The following is a 15457-nucleotide window of genomic DNA, read 5'->3' as shown; positions in this document are numbered from 1 at the left end:
ACGGAACACAGAATTCCTCTCTGGAACAAAAGGACCTGTTAACCAGACAGCCACATGGGAAGCACCACAGAGGGGTTATTGTGCATGAGTGAAAACATTTTTTCTTTGTTTTTTCTTTGACACTAATTCACCAACACCATCATAACACACTGTGGTATTGAGCTATTGGCTGAATATGCAGTTATGGTGTTGTTAAATCAAAGTGTTACATTCTCTGGCTTCCTCCGTGAGTCTTCACCTCTAAAGACATAAATACAGAGTATATATAGAGTTTATACTGTATTTTAGAAATTAATAGTGTGTTTTATAGTGATATGTTCCTAGGGATATTTACAAAAAGGCTGCAGGTCCTTAAATGTTGCTCTAAAAATGGGTTTTTTCCTGTCTAAAACTCCTGACAGTGCTACTGTCCTTTTCGTAAGGGAAAGGGCTATAATTACACTAGTTTGTCCACAGTATCTGCCTTCTCCCATCAAAAAAGAAAAAAAGCCTTTTCCTTTCAATCCCCGAGGGGGCTATGACAGCCCCTATACTCATAGTCCCGCCCATCCCCTCTGCCCTATCCCAGGCATTAACATGCAAAAAACAATATAAGTCACGGAAAAGCAAATCATGCCAAAATAAAGGAATCCACAAACAGTTTGGGGAATTAACAGTGGATGATGCGTCGGGCCCGTGTAGGCGTGCTAACATGGCCATGGGCTAAGGTTTAGAAGTAGTAAGGGATTAACAATGGAAAAATTGTGTTTGTGAACAGGTTGGGAAAGTTTTGCCCCAAAAAAAAAAAAAAAAAAAAAACTTGTAGCGCTTTTCCTCCTTGCACGGATGCGGTTTCGGGAATCGACAACATGTAAGTTTTGATAAAAGAGCAGCACGTACTCACTGAAAGGTTTATTAATTGATTAACCTCGTTACAGTGCAGTTTGAAACTTTGCCAACGATTGCGGGTTGATTGCGAGTGATTGCTTTTTTTTTTTTTTTTTTTTGGTTTTCATGCCGTTAGGCTTCTGGGGGGGAAATGGACTACAACTCCAAAAGGTGACTGGATCTGTAGGCTAATATCCGTGGAGTTAAAAATGTGTGTGTGAAATCAAACAAAAGACATGAACAATGGCAGAAAGAGAGAGGAAGAACGCGGCTGTGTATCGTAGCGTCTCTTTTAAAAAGTTGGGGTCCTGGAGCGCCAACAGGAGTGAATGCCAACAACACAAATCAGAGGAGTTGGAGGCAGCTGGCGTCGCCCTCCCCCCGGAGCCCAGCAAAGCAGAACGGCCCTTTGCGACGCGTAATGTCAGTGTGTCAAGAAAAGTTTCCAAAATCTCTGCCACTACTACCGCTGCCGCCGGCCTCCCGACCGCAGATCCAAAGAGAGCCTCCTCCACTCCTCTCTCCTCTATTTCTCCATCCATCCGACAGCTCACTGAGAAGTTTAGCAGCAGCGGCTCTGCCGGGACGCGCCGAGCCTCACCGGGGGACGGCGCAGCAGTGACGCGGGGGAGCAGCACTCTTCCCCGGGCCAAGGGCTCCAGGAGAGACGGGTCTCGGTCTCTTAAATCTTCTCACGAGGATAGTTGTGGCGGTGGATATTTCCAGGATAGTGATACAACGACGGCAGAGTCACCGACAGACAAAGTGCAAAAGTTTTGCTCTGACACGGACTCCGTGTCAGGCTCTGAGTCGGAGAAGAAAAGCAGGCAGCGGATTTTTACGCGTTTATCAACCGACAGCAACTCTGGTAAGAGAGATTATTCACAAATCAATGCATGTCACCCTGATCCCAGAAAGACTTTGACTACAGACGAGGAAGAGGATGTTGCTAATAGAGGGGCTCCCCCACCTTGTAAATCTCACAGAAGTTATCCCTCTACACACCACAGTGACTTTATTCCCCTGCACTCTGAAAAGTGGCCCAGTGTCACAAAAATTAGGCAACTTTTTGATGAGATACAAGGCCAAGCTACACAGCAGCACAAGACTGACTCTTGTGAGAATTTAAAAGCAGCCGTCAGAGGACATCTGCACGACCTCAGCCCCAGTAAAAGTGCTCCTCTTTCGGATAGAAGTGACAAGGTCTCGCCTTGCAGCTCTGCTAATGAAGCCGGTAGCCTGTCTTTGCATGGCAAATGCATTGTTGGAGCACAAAGGAAAGAAAGCGCTGCTTGTTACGGTATGGACTGTTATTCCAAAACTGACCACCAGCAGTACTCAAATGATGAGGAGGCAGACCTAGAATCACAAAGTTCTGATAACAAACACGTTTCTGGCAGAAACCCTTTTCAAAGCAGCGGCAGTAGCGGTCTCAGTTGCACTGGGGGTAGTCCCTACCAGAGGATTAACCCATCTCCATTCAGATCTCATAGTCCCAGCACTGAGGCAGAGGCTGCCCACAAGACCCTTAGGACAACAGGGTTGACATCTGACCCCAGCCCTGACCTTCAACCCCCTGCTACTTCGTCTTGGAGTCGACCGGAGAGCTTGGACACGTCCTCCTGCTCCTCCTCTCTTCAGCGGCCGACAGTGAGGGAGAGAAGGGATAGACAGGGGGTCGGGCTGCCCAGGGATAGTTTACATTCCTCACATAGCTCCTCTAGAGCGCCTGCCCCCACCTCCTCCCTCTTCTCTGCTCCAGCTCCAGATAAAGCCATTACCTCCTCCTCCTTGACTGTAGCTCCCTCCACCGAGCTAAGAGCCCTAGCAAGAGTTGCCTCTCCCCTAAGCTGCCACTGGAGGTTTAGCTCTGGAGACGAAGAGGAGGTACACACCAGGAGAAGAAGAGGAGGTGGAGGAGGCAGTTGGATTGTTCCTTCTTGCCCTGCTCCTTCCATCTCCTATAGAGCAGGAGAAAGGAGCGCCACTGAGCGAGGAGGTAGCTATTTATCCCGCAGTAAACATGGCTGGTGGGGGGCTAAAGGCATTGGCAGGTCCTCAGGCAGTGAGGAGGACAGCCCTGGTTCTTTAGGTCTGCACAGTCGCGAGACAGTGCGCCGCCGCTCACTGAGAAAGAAGAAGAAAGTCAGTGGAGCTGCTCTCGCAACAGGCAATGATGATTATGATGATTATGACGATCACTATGGCGAATCGGAAGACAGCGACAGCGACACGGCCTTGACGATGGAGCACTTAGAGAGGCACCCCCAGCAAAACGCAGGAGGAGAATTTGTAGGAACAGTATCTCGGAGCCACTCGGCAAGAGCACCCAGCAGTCACAGTAACAGAGCCAGGGTACAGCAGTGGGAGCGCATCTCCTCACCTGTGACATCCACAACCCTTACCGGTGTATCACGAGTGTCAAAGATCAACATCCCCCCATTTGTTTCCAGTCCTGGTGGTTCGCGTTGCAACAGTCGGTACTCCAGCACTGAGACACTTAAGGAGGAGGAGCAGGCTGGCTGCGCCAACCGTGCAGGAAATGTCTTATATAACCCAAGCGGAGCAGGAGGCAACGCTAGCAGAACTGCATCCTCGTCCATGCTGAGTAAAACTTACCATGGGAATTTTACCATGTACCGCTCCCCAAGTTTTGGCCATGGGGATAACTTCTCCCACACCCCTGTGTGGGTGCGCCCCAAGATTGTGCCCACAGTCACCCCCTTATCTAGTGTACTTGCCAGAGAAGGCAGGGTATCTGCAGGAGTTGGGGGTGGTGAGACCACGGCATTAAGGAGGACCACAGGTGGGGATGGGGTGGATGATAAAGACAAAAAACAAATATCCATGTCCAACCCTGATATCACCTCAGACACTATGTCCCTCTTAAGCTTTCTTAAATCTGACCTGTCCGAGCTTAAGGTGCGGAAAACTAATGGAGACAAATCCGGGGTCGTGGAGGGGACAACAGTGTACAGGATGGGCTCACGGGCTCATGGCGGTACCCTGCTACCTTCTGGTCGTCGCCCGTCGCTGAAAGACCTGACCGCCACCCTGCGGCGTGCAAAATCCTTCACTTATTCAGACAAACCCACGACAGCAGTGAGGTGTTACTTGACCGGTGGTGCCACGAAGAGGAGCTCCTCTGAGCAGCAGCTTGACTTGGATGGAGAGGGGGATGGAGGGAGAGTGTCTGTGTCAGATAGGGAAGTAGAAAGTGATGGGGGTGATTTGAGGGTTAGGAGAGGGCAAAGAATGAGAGATTATGGATTTGATGATGAGGATGAGGAAGGGATGCCAACTCCATTGCAGGAGAGGTATGTGCAGGAAGCCAGGCAGGTCATTCGAGATATCTGCCAGATGAGTACTAGAGAAGATGATGACGTAGATGTAAGGAGAACTGATAATGATTTGGAGGATGAATGTTTCCAGCTCCATAAAACAAATGAGGAGAAGGAGAACGCAGGCGTGAGCATTCAGGATCAGGCAAGGACAGATGAAGAGGCTGAGTTTAAGAACACAAAAGCCAGGGATAAACATGAGAGGGAGAGAGAGAACAGGGAGAGGGAGAGGAGCGAGAGGGATGGACAAAGTATGCAGTTGGAGAAGCTAAACAGCAGGGGCACAGAGTACAGGGAGAAGGCAAAGAGACAGAGCAGAGAAACGGAGAGAGGCTTACTGAAGGGCGACTCGGAGGAAAGCATGTTCTACGACCGCTCTGTGGATGAACTTTCTGGCCACGAGTCTAGTTTAACAGATGAAGGGATCGTAACCGAGCCAGAGACGAGCCCCAGTGACCCCTCTGAGAGGTCATTCCTGGGGTCAGCAGGGGTTAATTTGGGTTCACAAATTGCTAGGGATGTGCTAGGGCAGCCTGTCACCGCATGGAATCAATCGGCTCTCCACGAGGCGGAGGGCTTTAAGAAGGAGAGAGAAGAGATGACGGAGAACAGCCTGAATTGTACAAATCATCTGAATGAAGTCGGCGTACCTCCCTCCTTGCCTCGTCATGCCCGTATGGCTGAGAGTGACAGTATTATCATGGAGCTGAGCAGCACTGCTGGTATCAACAATGTCAACACTAGCGGTGAAGAGATCAACACCAACAGCGCTGTGTTGCTGAGGTCAGCAGGCACCGCAGGAGGCGGGAGACTTGAAGCCCCTGCGACACCAAGTTCTGTCCGTCGAAGGCGCAAGTTCTCCCCTTCTGGTAATAACAACACAGGCTCCGATTCCAGTAATGGCAGTAATGCAGAGTCAGCAGTAGCAGCTGTTGGAAATGGGGAGTCCACAGTCTACCGTTCGCTCAGTGACCCCATGCCTCAGCGGCGCTGTTCTGTGGCAGAAGAAGGGAATAACAATTTTTCCTCCGTAGACAGCAACCTGTTAGGATCCCTATCTGTCAAAGGAGGAGGAGGTGCTCCAGAGACCTCTGATGTGGCCGTCCTGTCAGAATACAAGGGCAGTGTGGCCAGTGACTTGTCAGTTTGCAGTGATGGCGGGCTCCGGGATGATGCCGTTCGTGACTACAGTGGGGTTATCAGGAGCATCGTAGCTGAGCCAGGTGCAATGGACAGACTGATGACCGATGACCATGGCAATGGCAAAGCCCCCAAGAAGAAGTCCTTCAGTGACCCCAGTCGCCGTAGCGACGCCCCTTTTCTTTCCCAGAATGACCCTGAATTCAAAGGTCAGATTGGCAGTACTCATCCAATCAGTGAGCTCGATCAACCTGGTCCGATTCCACCTTCCAGCAGTGAGCCGATCCTAAACGAGCAGAGGGAGGAACTGTGGGAGCCAGAAGTGAAGCCTAAGCACTCGTTGCCAACACAGTCAAACATCAAAAAAGTCAAGAAAGCTCGTTCCCAGTCAGAATGCACAACCCACTCTGATAACCATGATGCTGAAGATGATGATTTAATAGACCAAAGTGGAGAAGAGACGGACGTGCAGAAGTTTAACTTTAAGCTGGCTGAGGTTCTGTCCCCTAGACTGATCCGTCGGCCGACCAGGAAGCGTCCAAACAGGCTGGCTCAGTTTTTCCCTCATGAGGACCCATTTGAACCCCCAGAACTGGGTTCAGAGGAGCAGGAGGATCACAGCATCCAAACCGACCTCACCCCTCCCCTTCCCCCACTGCAATCCAAACCCAAAACCAAACCCAGGCACGTCCGCCATGCGAGCGAACCCGCCACCTTTATCCCCATCTCCCCACCTCCACAACTCCAGCCGCTGAAGGAAGTGGACTGCCTTGCTGTCCGACCCGCTGCAGAGCCTTCGACCTCAAGTAAGCCCCCGGGAGACGAGGCTCCATCTCTGGAGCATGTGACGCAGAAGTATATTCTGGAACTGAGTACTGCTGAGGGCCCAGGGCCTCTACCAGTGGCCAGGGATGAAGCCGAAGGTTCAGTGTCGGCATGCGAGGGGCCCAGCGAGACCAGCGCCAGTGGAATTACAGAAGCTGGACCAGAGAAGAAGAGCACAGAGGACACTGCACCCACAGCTACTCCACAGAGGACCAAGCCCAAAGTGGTGAGTCCACAGTTTTTACCATTTTCAATGCCATGTGTGAGTGTGTCCAAGTGCAAGGCTGGTGTGCTCAATGTTCTCTTGTTGCATGGTGTCTGAGTTCTGATGATTCATGGTTTTAAATCTGGTTTGTATTTGACTGAGAGAGAAAGGGGTGTAAATTATTTGTAGTTGGCCTTTTCAGATGCTTACCAATTTTGTTTTTGTGTAACAATGAAAGATAGATGGGATTTGAGGTAAAACCAGTTGTCTTAAAACAGCCCATAATGTCCTGTACAGTATGCTCGTCCTTATGGTTTCATAGCTACACTCAAAGGTGAATGTGTGTGCCTGGTCTTTTATGAAGTACTGTGATTCCGGACCAATGTGATGCATTTCAGAGTGCATTTGGGACCAGTACTACAATACAGAAGCCATTAAAGGCTGAGCAGTGTTAAACAAGCATCAGAGGATGTTATTAGTTTGATTAAACAAATCTCAGACTAAGGGCTTTAAGGCTTTCAAGGCCCACTGCGCGTGTCTGTTTTCTCTATTTGTTTCATCCAATATGATTGTCTCTGTGCCAGAGTCATAGAGAGAGCTGTAATAAACAGCTGACCCAAACACAGTGTGTGTTGATGTCTGTGATGCTGCATTTACTCAGTGGTGTCTAAACAATGAAAGACTTCTGGCAATATCGTGAGGATTATACAAAACAATAAATTGACCATAAATTCATGGTTTAAACCACCACTGTGTAGAATAAGAAGTATAAACTTACAGTATGCAAGTCATTTTGTCCAATAAACGTGAACTACATCAATACCATGATTATACAGAAGAATACATTGACAATAAATTCATGTTTTTAAACCACCACTGTCTAGAATAAGAATTGTATGGTAAACTTACAGTATGCAAGTATTTTTGTCCAATAAACCTAAACTAATGTAAAAACCTAAATAAATGCACAGGTTTGTTAGCTAGCCACTAATGAGGTTTAACTTGTGTAACAGTGCGTTGTGGGAATTAGATGTGTCTGTCTATTAGGGGTGGGGGAAAAAATCGATACAGTATACTATCGTGATATTTTTCGTGGCAATACTGTATCGATACACAGACGCCAAGTATCGATCTTTTATGATATGTGTTGGTCAGTCTGTCTGCTTGACAATCCCGTTTTGCAGCAATAAAATTGAAGTGAGATGAACAAACAGAAATGTATCTTTTTCGATAAAACAGATGTTGACAACATTTTCCTTTGGGGACATCATTTGAAATTGTGAACAATTTTTTAAGTTGGAAAAAAGGTAATGCATTGCAATATATCGCCGAATATTGCAATATGTTTAAAATCGCAATAATATCGTATCGTGACATAAGTATTGTGATGATCGTGAGCCCTCTGGTGATTTCCACCCCTACTGTCTATGTATGTTTCTAGGTCTGTGTCATGCATTGCCATACACTGCTACCTTCACTCATAACACACCTCCTAAAAAAACACACACACACATTCTATCTCTCCTGGAGGTCTTAGTTAATTTACAGTCATGGGTGTGACTCTGAATACAGTAGGTGTGGAGAAAGTAAAAACAACATTGGGATTACCATCCTGTCTGAGCTCAGGACAGAAGGTTGCAGACATATCCAGGGCTTTGCTTTCATTACGTCATGATGAGTAAATGTTGCCTGTAGTTACTTGTGATTTGTCCCTGTGTTTGTTTCAGTAATAAGTTTTTATTTGCAAAAAAAGCCTTTCGCTACTTGACTTTATTCTCTCAGAAAGCTGCTTTGCTGCTCATTGATATTGTTTCCATCTATTGCCTTGGTCTTCATTAGTTTTTGATTGTTTTACTCCCTTGGCCCATTGTCCTTCCTCGTTGCCGTAGTGACAGTAGCAGTAATTGGTGAGTGACCTTACCAGGCAGGAAATGGGTTTAGGAAAATAGGAAGTTGTTGTGGTTACTGAAGTGTTTGATGATGTCCAGAATTACTGGCTGGCGTGTGTGTGCACACTGCATTGTGTTGCGTGTGTATTATAAACTGGTTTCCTCTTCCTTCTTTCTGTGTCTGTGTGTGCATGTGCATATTGTTTGTCTGGAATATATCAATGGCTTGTTTAAACTGCTGGAGCCCAGAGTTTTGCCAACATGCAGTGTTTAGAGCATTGACCTGCAGCTATGGTGAATTTAAAAACAACTGTGCCAAGCTTAAATGGGGCACAGACAAGTTGAAAGAAAGAAAGGGATAGAACAAGTTTTTTTACTTTTCTGGAGACTGGAGTGTGGCTCGTTTCACCCACAGCTGCCCGCTTTCTGATAACAAAGTTATTTGATCTTTGTCTGTGTTTCTGATCTATACTCCTTCACTATACCTTTTATCCCATTTTCACTTTTTATCCTTTGTTATGCATCCATGTTGGGTCAGTCAAAGTCTATAGTCTGTAAGTCTGAAATACTGTATGTAGCATTTTATAGCTCATATCCCATCTCCTATTGTCTTTTTTAATATTAATTATCTAGCATTCCTCCTCCATGTTATCTTATTCTGCTCTTTGCTGTCTCTCTCTGTGTCTCTGTAACATTTCAGTGAAGTGAGGTCATAACGTTTGTCTTAGTGTGAGGCAGGCTGCCGAGCCAAATGTCAGGTAGAGGGAGGAAGAAAAAGAGTTGGAAGGAAACGCTTGCTGGCAAAAAAAAGCCACAGGATGAAAATAGAACTGAGAGAGCTGAAGAATGAAATGGTGATGGTGGGAGGGGAGTGAGGGGAGGTAATGTGAGAGAACGATAGAAAAAGGCTAGTTTTCAATTGAAACAGAGGTGTGTGTGTGTGTGTGTGTGTGTGTGTGTGTGTGTGTGTGTGTGTGTGTGTGTGTGTGTGTGTTGTTGTTGTTTCTGTAGTTTTCACCTTAACAGGCAGCAGTAATGCGACCCATTTTCCCTTCAGTCACAAGGATTTTTGTGTCATGCAATAGTGACCTTATTTTAATATAATATACACCTTTCTCTAAAACCTGCCCTGTGATGTAACAAGCCAAACTTCCCAAATGCATCAGTGTTAAACATTGTCAAGCTGCGAAATAAAACTTTCCAAAATGAGCAACATGTATACAATATTTCTATCAACATTAAAATAAGTTAAAGGTGCAGTAGGTAAGACTTATAAAACTAACTTTCTGTCATATTTGCTAAAACTGACCCTATGTTCCAGTAGAACTACATGAAGCAGGTAATTAAAAAAAATAAAATAAAAATCTGGCACCACCTACAGCCTGTAGTGCGATTTGCAAACATCCACCGCTCCCTGTTCAGATGCACCAATCAGGGCCAAGGGGGTGTCTAATTGTGTGTCAATCACTGCTCATGCACATGCATTCATTCTCCCTTGTGGGGGGAGGGCCTTAGGAGACCGTTTTGGGCTTTAGCAGAAAGGCGGGGGAGGGACTGAGAAGTTGTTGATGTTCAAATTTCAAGTCCTGGATCTTCACAATCCTACCTCAGCATCTTTTAACAAGTCAAAAAATCTCGTCACTCATTCAGTAGCCTACCAATTGTTGGCCATAGTGTTTGTATGTTGTTGTATGTTGTTTGTATGTAATTTTTGCATTTCCTTGAAATAAACAAATGGGCAGCTGTTTATGTGCCACACTCTTTCTTCGGTCTTAGAAAGTAACTCATATAAAATAAGTTCTCAAAAGTCATGCATTACCTTTTATCCTATTGATGAGACCAGTACATGTTTAAAGAGGATGCTAGCTGGAGTGCTAATGGGAGAAAGATGGTGGGAAATAGAAACCTGGAGAGAAAGAAAGAAAGAAGACAGACAGACAGATTGGTTTGTGCTTTGCTCTGCATGGATTAGGTCTAAAAGCACAGTGTTTATAGCTTCAGATTTATGACTGACTTTGTTTTATCAGGCCACCCACATAGAATCAAATACTTTCCCTCTGCCCAGCCTTTTTTCTTTCACTCCCCTGTTGCATTCCCCACTCCTGCCCAGATGTGATTGTGCTGTTGAGAAGCAGTAAAGTTAGAGATACTCAAGCGGTCAGCTGGTTTGCTCTTGGCTCACGTTTGAATAATTGAGAGGCCAAAACAGGCTTATAAGAATATGGATGCTCTTAGGCGTTCTCAGTTAAACAAACACAACCTCATCAGAATCAAGTTATTGTTTATGACTTGTTATTGGGAACACACTAGAGGCAAAAAAGGGGGATTAATAGCTCACTTTAGCAGAGATGATGGGCTTTAAAGTGAGCTATCACCATAAATGTTTGAATTTGTTAAGGGTCAGTCAACATTGAATCACATTACATGTCATTTAGCTGACGCTTTTATCCAAAGCGACTTAAATTTGATATGTCAGAGGTCGCACGCCTCTGGAGCAACTAGGGGATAAGTATCTTGCTCAGGGACACATTGGTTGATGTATCACAGTGGGAATCGAACCCGGGTCTCCCACACCAAAGGCATGCGTCATAACCCCTGCGCCAACACCACAAATGCACTGGAGTAGCCGAAACCGCCAAAAACCTGCAATGTCACAGCAGGGTGTTTCAGGGAGCTGTCGAAGGCAAAGGGACTTTGTGACATTCCTGATTGGTGCGTAGCTGAAAGGGGGGAAAATACTCAAAAGTTTCAGCACATAGAGATCAGTGCAGCAACTGTTTTGGGCCATAAGTGGCAGTGATTACATTAGTTTATTTTCTTACATCAGTGATTTAAATGTATCTCACGGTAAAATACTTGGTAAATAAAAGGATGCCATAAGGCTGGGCATGTGCAGAAAGATTATAGGCTCTGTATTATAAACACATCACACAACCGTAATCAAAAGGGGCTTTTACTGTACAGGAGACATTTTCATTTGTTAAATATATCATCCCTGAAAAGAAACAATAAAAAAGGCATGCACATCCCTGTGCCCATAGGATGGGTGCTGGATCACACACCAGGCTCTTCCTTAGACTATACTGTATCATTCCTCTCAAATTGAATACAATTTCTTCCAGGACTGCTAATGGACCTCTATTCTGTAGTTAAGAGCTATCCAATAATAAATAATAAACGCATAATTAAAAGTAAAGTTTAAGGACACATTGCACACACACACACACACACACACACACACACACACACACACACACACACACACACATACACGCACATAAAGGATATAGTGCAGGTGTTTGGGGTTCTTTTTAACATGCAAAGGTCAACCCAGGTTTAGTGACGTCCAAAAAGTGAGGGATGCTGAGCGAGGTAAAGGTGAAGGAGGGATGAAAGGATGTGGATGTGGTTTGTTCTGGTTGAAGGTATCCATGACTCAGCAGATGAGAAGGAGGAGGTGGGATGAATCGGAAGATCAGAAGGTCACACTGCAGATATCATTGGCTTCAATGACACATAGGCAGCCTCTGATGTTAGACATTTAGGCAGAATACTGTAAGAGCTTAAAAGAATGGATCATTGTACTGGGAGCATGGTGTGACTCTGTTTAGAAAATGCGATGGCATCTATGTAGCTCTTACTGGTTGCGTAGATTGAACGTGAAAAGCATTTGTGTTTGCTATGGTTTCTGTTCCTATGTGGTTAAGGTCCTAAGAGAGCAGAGAACTTTGGAGGGAGAACGACCTGTACCTCTAGCCATCTTGTCTTACACACACACACACACACACACACAAACACTGGTTTGCCTGTCTCTCTGTCTCACACACACAATATTGCTTTTGGGACAGGCACAACAAAAATGTTTTGTGTTCCTTTGAGTAGGAGTGAGTGTGTCTGTGTGTGTTTGGGGGGGGATTTAAAGATGCAGTAAGTAAGACTTATAAAACTAACTTTCTGTCATATTTGCTGAAACTGACCCTATGTTCCAGTAGAACTATATGAAGCAGGTAATTAAAATAAATAAATAAAATCCAGCTCCTCAGGCATCACCTACAGCCTGTAGTGCGATTTGCAAAAATCCACCGCTCCCTGTTCAGATGCTCCAATCATGGCCAGGGTGGGGGGGGGGTCTAACTGCGTGTCAATCACTGCTCATGCGCATTCATTCTCCCTTGTGGGGGAAGGGGCTTAGGAGACCGTTTTGGGCTTTAGCTGAAATGGGGGGAGGGACTGAGAAGTTGTCGATGTTCAAATTCTTCGGCTAAGTCCTGGATCTTCACAATCCTACCTACAGCACCTTTTTAATATTAGACCTATTTGGTTTGACAGGGCGGTCAATTTAAGAGATGCTTAAGTGATTTTGATAACTGTAGCCAATTGTGTGTGTATATATAGGTTTGTTTGTGGTTCACATTTGTGCAGCCATGGAAAAGAGTCCAGTATATATTGTTTCCTGCAACAAACTCTTTTCTCTCTTTCTCTCTCCGATCCATCTACCTCTCTATCTTTCCATTTCCTCTACCTCTTGTTGAATTATAGAACTCTCATACCACTCTCTTGTCCATGCAGTAAATATGAAGCTAGAGCCAGCAGCTGGTTAGCTTAGCTTAGCATAAAGACTAGAAACGGGAAAACTGCTTGCCTTTTTTTATTTGGGTTCTGTGCAGTAACCTCATGCAGTCTCAGCTGGTTGACTGGCCTGTACGTGTCAATATGTCGTTTTTATACTTTGTTTCCTGTACAGATTAAACAAATAAGAAATAATGTGTTAATTCTTAAGCTTTAGAGGTGCTGTTTGACAGATTGTGTTACCTTTTGTAAAGAGCCAGGCTAAGTGTTTATCCCTCTTTGTGCAAATCTAAGCTAATTGGGTGCTGGCCCCATCTACATAGCATACCGATATAAGTGGTAGACTTCTTCTCATCTAACTCTCAGCAAAAAAGTGTGTAGTGTTGAACTGTTTCTTTAACTAACATGAGACTCTGATCCATCTGGTTTTTCACAGTGAGGAAATAAATCTGTGGGAAAACAATTCTGGATGTCCTTGCCTTGTACTGGTTGGTGACAGTTGCAATATGCTTTGGAAATCTTTGACTTCTTTTTTTTTTTTTAAAGGATATTCCCTGCATTTAAATGTTTGAATTCATTATAGCTCGCCAGTAGAAAGGCATGACAGTTTAAAACTGTGAAGAGTGGCTATTGGTGTCGTTTTCTATCTTTTTTCCCCCCCTCCTTTTGTTATCATCTCATTTCTTGTCCCAGTTGCTCCCTTCAGACTGGCTCTTTCTAACTCTCTCCGTCTGTGTGGATCCACCCAGTGTAATTACAGAGCAGTTTGCTTATATAAGGAAAGCCTCCTCTGAAGCAGCACTTTCTAGCAGAGCTTTTGCACAGGCAGATTTCTGTACTAAAGTGTGTGTTTGTGTGTATGTGTGATATGAATAATGGATGATAAATAATGGTTTCACATGGTTCTTACGCTGGTTTGAAAATTGGGTCATCTGTTAAAGATTGTTTGCGTGTGTGCCATAGATACAGTAAGTTATATCTTTGGCAGGGTTTCTCTCAGTCATGTTAGTCGTCCCTGTTGTTTTCAGTCTGAGTCATGCATCTGCAGTCCACGTGGCCACAAAGATGTCTAATGTGAGAGTTTTATTTTGCGGTTTGTTGATGATTCACCCAATGCAGGGCTGCACCGTTGGCTGCCATGTCCTAAGTGGAATCGCCAAAGGTTTACTAGCTGGTTCTAGAAAACGGGGGAAAAAGGTAACTGTAAAAATGCCACGAAAATACTTGACACGCCGCAACAACAAAAATCCAACAAAATCAACAATGAATTGAATAGTCTGGTAAGCAGCAGGGTACTTAGCAGCCAGCAGCTCAGTCTCTCTGTTGCTGTTTACTTCTGTCTACTTTTCACAGTCATTGCCGCACACTGCTGTGATATCACATTATGTAAAATAATTATTAGCATTTAAACTATTTTTTGATTTTAATTGTTCAGCCAATTGATTTAAAATCTCAATGGCAACAATTTGGATGAAGGATCAATCATTTATTGGTTCAAGCTTGCTTTTCTTAAGTAATAACAAACTTTTAGTTTAAAAACAATAATTTGAATATGTCACCTTGGGCTGTGGGACCTAGTAGGTTGAAAACATACTATATCCTGTGTCTGAAGTCACTCCCTATTTAAGGCACTATATTTACTCCCAAACTTAAATGGAATTTACTAAAAGTCTCATGTCACCATACCGGTCAGTGATGGTGCAAAATTATGACATAATCCCATTAGTCACATGTCTGAATTCCTCAGTTTATTGCTCATTTTAGAGAAAGCTTTTGAGTGTTACATTGTGAATGTGTCAAAAAGCAGAGAATGGACAATCTAAAGTCACATTTATTATGCACATGCTAGTATGATTTTGTGTATGCGCATATCTCTCCATGAGTGATTGTCATGGACATGTTTCCTGTGTCTCCCCCAGTCACTCACACAATGGTACAACTGTGTCACCAGTGCAGCGTGTAGCATAGCATATTTTACAGCGTGGTCGGACACACACACATACACATACACACACACACACACACACACACTTTTTCTCATACAGGGTTTAGGTCTTGGTCTAACTGTGGGTTGAATGGGCTGTTGAGTCCTATTCTCTCACTTGTCTTTTGTCACCCAGAGAAACATGACATTAGAAACACTTTGCTTCTTCTTCCCTCCTCTTTTTCAGTTCTTGTCTTCTTCTCACCCTCTTATTCATCTGTCTTATGGCATCAGTCCGCCGGTTTGGATCATGCTCTAGCTGTCAGTTGAGAAAGTCTCATCAAAATGGGATTGGGAGAAACTGGAAATGTCGGAGCGTTGTTCCCGAGTGGCTGCTGGGATCTCGGATCAAGGCGCAGGGAGAGGAGGAGAATGATTGGAGAAGAGAGACGGGAGCCGCTAAGGCCAAATCAGCCTCACAGGCAGGTGGTTTGGATCCTGTGTTTGTATGGGATGAGGTTTAAGTCATGTTGGTTAATTTGAGTTACATTTATCTTTTCTTGATATTTTTCAAGAAAGATTGTTTTAAGCTTAGCTGGATCCAATTAGGTAGTGTACTTTGTGACAAAAAAATTGATTTAATTAATAAGCAGGTTGTTTAATGGTGTGTGTGCTGAATCAGAGATTAAGTTAAGGC

General features: G+C 44.7%; 1 protein-coding gene across 1 annotated transcript in view; it reads left to right on the top strand.

Moving 5' to 3' along the window:
* The first annotated feature begins 593 nt into the window (after positions 1–593).
* Positions 594–15457, top strand: part of arhgef17 (Rho guanine nucleotide exchange factor (GEF) 17) — a 69652-nt gene continuing 54788 nt past the window's right edge. Inside the window, exon 1 of the mRNA XM_028571506.1 lies at positions 594–6399. Coding sequence (XP_028427307.1) covers positions 1111–6399 — 5289 coding nt within the window. The 5' untranslated portion in view covers positions 594–1110. The remainder of the gene's footprint in view (positions 6400–15457) is intronic.

The sequence above is a fragment of the Perca flavescens genome, chromosome 3 (assembly GCF_004354835.1).
Source record: "Perca flavescens isolate YP-PL-M2 chromosome 3, PFLA_1.0, whole genome shotgun sequence".
NCBI classification, from domain to species: domain Eukaryota; kingdom Metazoa; phylum Chordata; class Actinopteri; order Perciformes; family Percidae; genus Perca; species Perca flavescens.
The sequence above is the reverse complement of the archived record's forward strand: the minus strand, read 5'-3'. Positions and strand labels throughout refer to the sequence as shown.